Source organism: Oncorhynchus gorbuscha, unplaced genomic scaffold (assembly GCF_021184085.1).
Source record: "Oncorhynchus gorbuscha isolate QuinsamMale2020 ecotype Even-year unplaced genomic scaffold, OgorEven_v1.0 Un_scaffold_3339, whole genome shotgun sequence".
NCBI lineage: Eukaryota > Metazoa > Chordata > Actinopteri > Salmoniformes > Salmonidae > Oncorhynchus > Oncorhynchus gorbuscha.
In genome coordinates, this window is record NW_025745191.1 from 29,431 (window position 1) to 37,500 (window position 8,070).

General features: G+C 45.5%; 1 protein-coding gene across 1 annotated transcript in view; it reads right to left on the reverse strand.

The window, feature by feature from the left end:
- The window catches only part of LOC124017838 (telomerase-binding protein EST1A-like), a gene marked incomplete at its 5' end in the record, with an annotated part of 41,157 nt that overhangs the window by 20,590 nt on the left and 12,497 nt on the right, over positions 1-8,070 (reverse strand). Inside the window, 4 exon segments of the mRNA XM_046333070.1 lie at positions 429-572; positions 928-1,107; positions 2,152-2,371; positions 2,808-2,967. Of these exon segments, the coding sequence (XP_046189026.1) occupies positions 429-572; positions 928-1,107; positions 2,152-2,371; positions 2,808-2,967 (704 nt within the window).

The window sequence follows — 8,070 nt, forward strand, 5'->3', positions numbered from 1 at the left end:
ATATATCGTGTGTATATAGTGTGTGTATATAGTGTAGTGTGTATATAGTGTAGTGTGTATATAGTGTGTGTATATAGTGTAGTGTGTATGTAGTGTAGTGTGTATATAGTGTGTATATAGTGTGTGTATATAGTGTAGTGTGTATATAGTGTGTGTATATAGTGTAGTGTGTATATAGTGTAGTGTGTATATAGTGTGTATATAGTGTGTGTATATAGTGTAGTGTGTATATAGTGTGTGTATATAGTGTAGTGTGTATGTAGTGTAGTGTGTATATAGTGTGTATATAGTGTGTGTATATAGTGTAGTGTGTATATAGTGTGTGTATATAGTGTAGTGTGTATATAGTGTAGTGTGTATATAGTGTGTATATAGTGTAGTGTGTATATAGTGTGTATATAGTGTAGTGTATATATAGTGTGTATTACCTGTATCTTGTCCCTGCGTCTCTGCTGCTCAGCCAGTTTGTTGGTGAGGGCGCTGCGTCTGGCCCGGAGCTCTCGGATGTCGTCCTCACTGCCATCATCACCGTCCGACACAGACGACTCCGCCTCCACGATGACGTCATCACTCTGCGACACAGCAACGGAAGAGAAGGACGTGTTACAAAACTGAGACACAATCACACACACAAACAATCACACACACACAAACAATCGCACTCACAATCACACACACACACACACACACACACACACACACACACACACACACACACACACACACACACACACACACACACACACACACACACACACACACACACACACACACACACACACACACACACACACACACACGACTTAGCTAACCAAGGTCTTCATGAAGGTGACTAGTTGCTATATGATAACTGACCATTTACATGGAAATCAATGTTGTGAGGTTCAGCATTAAAACGCGGTTGAATCAGCTGTTTAACGGACACACCTCTCTCTCTGTCTGCGAGTCCTGTCTGCTGCGTGCGTCGCCGGGGCGACCGGGTTGGGGAGAGGTTGCCATGGAGACGTACTTCCCTCCTTTAAAAGCCAGGAGAGGTTCTTCCTGTCCACACAGAGCCTCCAGGAAATACTTCAATACTGTTACCCTTTTACAGTCAGCAGCTATCGCCTAGAGAGAGGGAGAGAAGGGGGGTAGAGAGGGAGAGAAGGGGGTAGAGAGGGAGAGAAGGGGGTAGAGAGGGAGAGAAGGGGGGAAGGGGGAGGGGGAAAGGGGAGAAAGGGGGAGGGGGAGAAAGGGGGAAGAGGGAGAAAAGGGGGGGAGGAAAGGGGGGAGAGGGAGAAAAGGGGGAGAGGGAGAAAGGGGGAGAGGGAGAAAGGGGGAGGAAAGGGGGAGAGGGAGAAAAGGGGGGAGAGGGAGAAAAGGGGGGAGAGGGAGAAAAGGGGGAGAGGGAGAAAGGGGGAGGGGGAGAAAGGGGGGGAGAGGGAGAAAGGGGGAGAGGGAGAAAGGGAGAGGGAGAAAGGGGGAGGGAGAGAAAGGGGGAGGGGGAGAAAGGGGGAGTGGGGAGAAAGGGGGAGAGGGAGAAAAGGGGGAGAAAGGTGGGGAGAAAGGGGGAGGGGAGAAAGGGGAGGGGGAGAAAGGGGAGGAGAAAGGGGGAGGGGAGAAAAGGGGGAGAGGGAGAAAAGGGGGGAAGAGGGAGAAAAGGGGGAGAGGGAGAAAAGGGGGAGAGGGAGAGGGGGGAGGGGGAGAAAGGGGGAGAGGGAGAAAGGGGGGAGGGGGAGAAAGGGGGAGAAAGGTGGGGAGAAAGGGGGAGGGGGAGAAAGGGGGAGAGGGAGAAAAGGGGAAGAGGGAGAAAAGGGGAGAGGGAGAAAAGGGGGAGAGGGAGAAAAGGGGGAGAGGGAGAAAGGGGAGAGAGAGAAAGGGGGGAGAGGGAGAAAGGGGGAGAGGGAGAAAGGGGGAGGGGAGAAAAGGGGGAAGAGGGAGAAAAGGGGAGAGGGAGAAAGGGGGAGAGGGAGAAAGGGGGAGAGGGAGAAAAGGGGGAGAAAGGTGGGGAGAGGGAGAAAAGGGGGGAGAGGGAGAGAAAGGTGGAGAGGGAGAGAAGGGGAGGAGAGGGAGAGAAAGGGGGAGAGGGATAGAAAGGGGGGAGAGGGAGAGAATATTGGTCTACTGATACAGTTTTGTGATTGTTAGTGTGTGTATGGTGGATAAACTCACTGTATCCCCGGTGCAGTCTACGTAGCAGGGTTCCTGTGGGGCAGCGAGCAGCGGGACGAAGCCGGCCAGTAGCCTGTCCTCCTCCAATAGCAGCAGGCGGAGCTCCTCATCCCCCTCGCCTCCGTCCCCGTCTGCCTTGTACAGTGGCGCCTCGCCGTGGTCGACACGCGCCAACGCATTACACAGGTCTGCCAGGCTACGCCACACATCAAGACTACAGCTACAGGGGGAGAGAGAGCAGAGTGTGTGTGTCAGTCAGTGTGTGTGTGTCAGAGTGTGTGTGTGTGTCAGTGTGTGTGTTTGTGTGTCAGTGTGTGTGTTTGTGTGTCAGTGTGTGTGTGTGTGTCAGAGTGTGTGTGTCAGAGTGTGTGTGTCAGAGTGTGTGTGTGTGTGTGTGTGTGTGTGTGTGTGTGTGTGTGTGTGTGTGTGTGTGTGTGTGTGTGTGTGTGTGTCAGTGTGTGTGTGTGTGTGTGTGTGTGTGTGTGTGTGTGTGTGTGTGTGTGTGTGTGTGTGTGTGTGTGTGTGTGTGTCTCAGAATCTTTGAAATTAAAAGTCTATTACGTTTGAAATTGAGTGCCAATTCCACCCACCCAGTCAACAAACAGGGGAAAAAAAGAGCTCATCGTGTGTGTGTGTGTGTGTGTGTGTGTACTTACTCTATACGGCAAGGTGGTGGATTCCATTGGTTGGGGTGTCCAAGCATCCAATCAGACCAGACCTTGACGCTAGGCAGCAGCTCCCTCAGGTCCAATGGAAAGGCAGAAACTCTCACCATCCCCTCCTGCCCCTCTTCTCTCTCCTCCGCTGGGATGGGCTCTGAGTGATTGAGATTTAGCGAGTGAGTGCTTAATAAAGAATTAGCAAATGAGTGCCGATCTACTTCGATCAAGAGGCTAACAAGGAGGCTACTCCTAGCACGGTGCTTCTGAATAAAACAGTGCCTCTTCTCAGGATTCCTGAGAGGGACAGGCGGATAAATTTGTGATGAGCCAGTTTTGCCAACAAGATTGTTTGGCTCGGAGCTCTCCACCCCCAAATATTTACTGTGGCAACAGTGCTCTCAAGTGGCAAGTTACCGGTTGCCAAGGTCCCCGATCCTAGTATGGGCCGGGCATCAGAACGCACCGTTCCTTCACCACGTTCAGACACAGTCCGAGGGGTGTTGGATCGATAAAACATCCCAGTCCTCGGGGTGTTGGATCGATAAAACATCCCAGTCCTCGGGGCGTTGGAATCGGTAAAACATCCCAGTCCTCGGGGCGTTGGAATCGGTAAAACATCCCAGTCCTCGGGGTGTTGGAATCGGTAAAACATCCCAGTCCTCGGGGTGTTGGATCGATAAAACATCCCAGTCCTCGGGGTGTTGGATACGAAAACATCCCAGTCATCAGGGCGTTGGATCGATAAAACATCCCAGTCCTCGGGGTGTTGGATACGAAAACATCCCAGTCATCAGGGTGTTGAATCGATAAAACATCCCAGTCCTCAGGGTGTTGAATCGATAAAACATCCCAGTCCTCAGGGTGTTGAATCAATAAAACATCCCAGTCCTCAGGGTGTTGGATCGATAAAACATCCCAGTCCTCAGGGTGTTGGACTGTTGTTTCTCTGTGCTTATTTGAGCTGTTCTTGCCATAATATGGACATGAACTTTTACCAAATAGGGATATCTTCTGTATACCACCCCTACCTTGTCACAACACAACTGATTGGCTAAAACATATTAAGGAAAGAAATTCCACAAATAAACTTTTTTAACAAGGCATACCTGTTAATTGAAATGCATTCCAGGTGACTACCTCTTGAAGCTGGTTGAGAGAATGCCAAGAGTGTGCAAAGCGGTCATCAAGGCAAAGGGTGGCTACTTTGAAGATTCTCAAATATATTTAAATTTGGTTCAAACATTTTTGGTTTACTACATGAGTCCATGTGTGTTATTTCATAGTGTTGATGTCGTCACTATTACTCTACAATGTAGAAAATAGTACCGAGTGAAGAAACACCCTGGAATGAGTTGGTGTCCGAACTTATGACTGGTCCTGTACATGTAAAGAATCGCAAGAAAACCCGCATTGCAGTCTGCCCTTCTCAATAAAGGGATCTGAGCGCTCCGTTGGGAGCGGATGGCCTATCAGTGGCCTCGGACCCTGCTCTATGGATCTGATTCAGGCCACCGTGGAGAGGGTCCACTGTTGATTTTGGTGGCTCCCCGTTGGGCCAGACAACCCTGGTTCCTAGAGATTATCCGCCTTTCAAATGGTATTATTTGTCGGCCAACACAACCGTTTACACCTTAACCGTGAAATACTTACTAACCGACAACGCAGTTAAGAAAATAGAGTTAACAACAACATTCCTGAATAAACTAAAGTTTAAAAAATAAATAATAAAATAAGTAACAATAAAATAACAATAATGAGGCTGTAAACAGGGGTACAGGTTAGTAATGAGACTATATACAGGGGTACAGGTTAGTAATGAGACTATATACAGGGGTACAGGTTAGTAATGAGACTATATACAGGGGTACAGGTTAATAATGAGACTATATACAGGGGTACAGGTTAGTAATGAGACTATATACAGGGGTACAGGTTAGTAATGAGACTATATACAGGGGTACAGGTTAGTAATGAGACTATATACAGGGGTACAGGTTAGTAATGAGACTATATACAGGGGTACAGGTTAGTAATGAGACTATATACAGGGGTACAGGTTAGTAATGAGACTATATACAGGGGTACAGGTTAGTAATGAGACTATATACAGGGGTACAGGTTAGTAATGAGGCTATATACAGGGGTACAGGTTAGTAATGAGACTATATACAGGGGTACAGGTTAGTAATGAGGCTATATACAGGGGTACAGGTTAGTAATGAGGCTATATACAGGGGTACAGGTTAGTAATGAGACTATATACAGGGGTACAGGTTAGTAATGAGACTATATACAGGGGTACAGGTTAGTAATGAGGCTATATACAGGGGTACAGGTTAGTAATGAGACTATATACAGGGGTACAGGTTAGTAATGAGACTATATACAGGGTACAGGTTAGTAATGAGACTATATACAGGGGTACAGGTTAGTAATGAGACTATATACAGGGGTACAGGTTAGTAATGAGACTATATACAGGGGTACAGGTTAGTAATGAGACTATATACAGGGGTACAGGTTAGTAATGAGACTATATACAGGGGTACAGGTTAGTAATGAGGCTATATACAGGGGTACAGGTTAGTAATGAGGCTATATACAGGGGTACAGGTTAGTAATGAGACTATATACAGGGGTACAGGTACCAAGTCAATGTGTGGGGGTACAGGTTAGTAATGAGACTATATACAGGGGTACAGGTTAGTAATGAGACTATATACAGGGGTACAGGTTAGTAATGAGACTATATACAGGGGGTACCTGTACCAAGTCAATGTGTGGGGGTACAGGTTAGTAATGAGACTATATACAGGGGCACAGGTTAGTAATGAGACTATATACAGGGGTACAGGTACCAAGTCAATGTGTGGGGGTACAGGTTAGTAATGAGACTATATACAGGGGGTACCGGTACCAAGTCAATGTGTGGGGGTACAGGTTAGTAATGAGACTATATACAGGGGTACAGGTTAGTAATGAGACTATATACAGGGGTACAGGTTAGTAATGAGACTATATACAGGGGTACAGGTTAGTAATGAGACTATATACAGGGGGTACCGGTACCAAGTCAATGTGTGGGGGTACAGGTTAGTAATGAGACTATATACAGGGGTACAGGTTAGTAATGAGACTATATACAGGGGTACAGGTTAGTAATGAGACTATATACAGGGGTACAGGTACCAAGTCAATGTGTGGGGGTACAGGTTAGTAATGAGACTATATACAGGGGTACAGGTTAGTAATGAGACTATATACATGGGGTACAGGTTAGTAATGAGGCTATATACAGGGGTACAGGTTAGTAATGAGACTATATACAGGGGGTACAGGTTAGTAATGAGACTATATACAGGGGTACAGGTTAGTAATGAGACTATATACAGGGGTACAGGTTAGTAATGAGACTATATACAGGGGGTACAGGTTAGTAATGAGACTATATACAGGGGTACAGGTTAGTAATGAGACTATATACAGGGGTACAGGTTAGTAATGAGGCTATATACAGGGGTACAGGTTAGTAATGAGACTATATACAGGGGTACAGGTTAGTAATGAGACTATATACAGGGGTACAGGTTAGTAATGAGACTATATACAGGGGTACAGGTTAGTAATGAGACTATATACAGGGGTACAGGTTAGTAATGAGACTATATACAGGGGTACAGGTTAGTAATGAGACTATATACAGGGGTACAGGTTAGTAATGAGACTATATACAGGGGTACAGGTTAGTAATGAGACTATATACAGGGGTACAGGTTAGTAATGAGACTATATACAGGGGTACAGGTTAGTAATGAGACTATATACAGGGGTACAGGTTAGTAATGAGACTATATACAGGGGTACAGGTTAGTAATGAGACTATATACAGGGGTACAGGTTAGTAATGAGACTATATACAGGGGTACAGGTTAGTAATGAGACTATATACAGGGGTACAGGTTAGTAATGAGACTATATACAGGGGTACAGGTACCAAGTCAATGTGTGGGGGTACAGGTTAGTAATGAGACTATATACAGGGGTACAGGTTAGTAATGAGACTATATACATGGGGTACAGGTTAGTAATGAGGCTATATACAGGGGTACAGGTTAGTAATGAGACTATATACAGGGGGTACAGGTTAGTAATGAGACTATATACAGGGGTACAGGTTAGTAATGAGACTATATACAGGGGTACAGGTTAGTAATGAGACTATATACAGGGGGTACAGGTTAGTAATGAGACTATATACAGGGGTACAGGTTAGTAATGAGACTATATACAGGGGTACAGGTTAGTAATGAGGCTATATACAGGGGTACAGGTTAGTAATGAGACTATATACAGGGGTACAGGTTAGTAATGAGACTATATACAGGGGTACAGGTTAGTAATGAGACTATATACAGGGGTACAGGTTAGTAATGAGACTATATACAGGGGTACAGGTTAGTAATGAGACTATATACAGGGGTACAGGTTAGTAATGAGACTATATACAGGGGTACAGGTTAGTAATGAGACTATATACAGGGGTACAGGTTAGTAATGAGACTATATACAGGGGTACAGGTTAGTAATGAGACTATATACAGGGGTACAGGTTAGTAATGAGACTATATACAGGGGTACAGGTTAGTAATGAGACTATATACAGGGGTACAGGTTAGTAATGAGACTATATACAGGGGTACAGGTTAGTAATGAGGCTATATACAGGGGTACAGGTTAGTAATGAGGCTATATACAGGGGTACAGGTTAGTAATGAGACTATATACAGGGGTACAGGTTAGTAATGAGACTATATACAGGGGTACAGGTTAGTAATGAGGCTATATACAGGGGTACAGGTTAGTAATGAGACTATATACAGGGGTACAGGTTAGTAATGAGACTATATACAGGGGTACAGGTTAGTAATGAGACTATATACAGGGGTACAGGTTAGTAATGAGACTATATACAGGGGTACAGGTTAGTAATGAGACTATATTACAGGGGTACAGGTTAGTAATGAGACTATATACAGGGGTACAGGTTAGTAATGAGACTATATACAGGGGTACAGGTTAGTAATGAGACTATATACAGGGGTACAGGTTAGTAATGAGGCTATATACAGGGGTACAGGTTAGTAATGAGGCTATATACAGGGGTACAGGTTAGTAATGAGACTATATACAGGGGTACAGGTACCAAGTCAATGTGTGGGGGTACAGGTTAGTAATGAGACTATATACAGGGGTACAG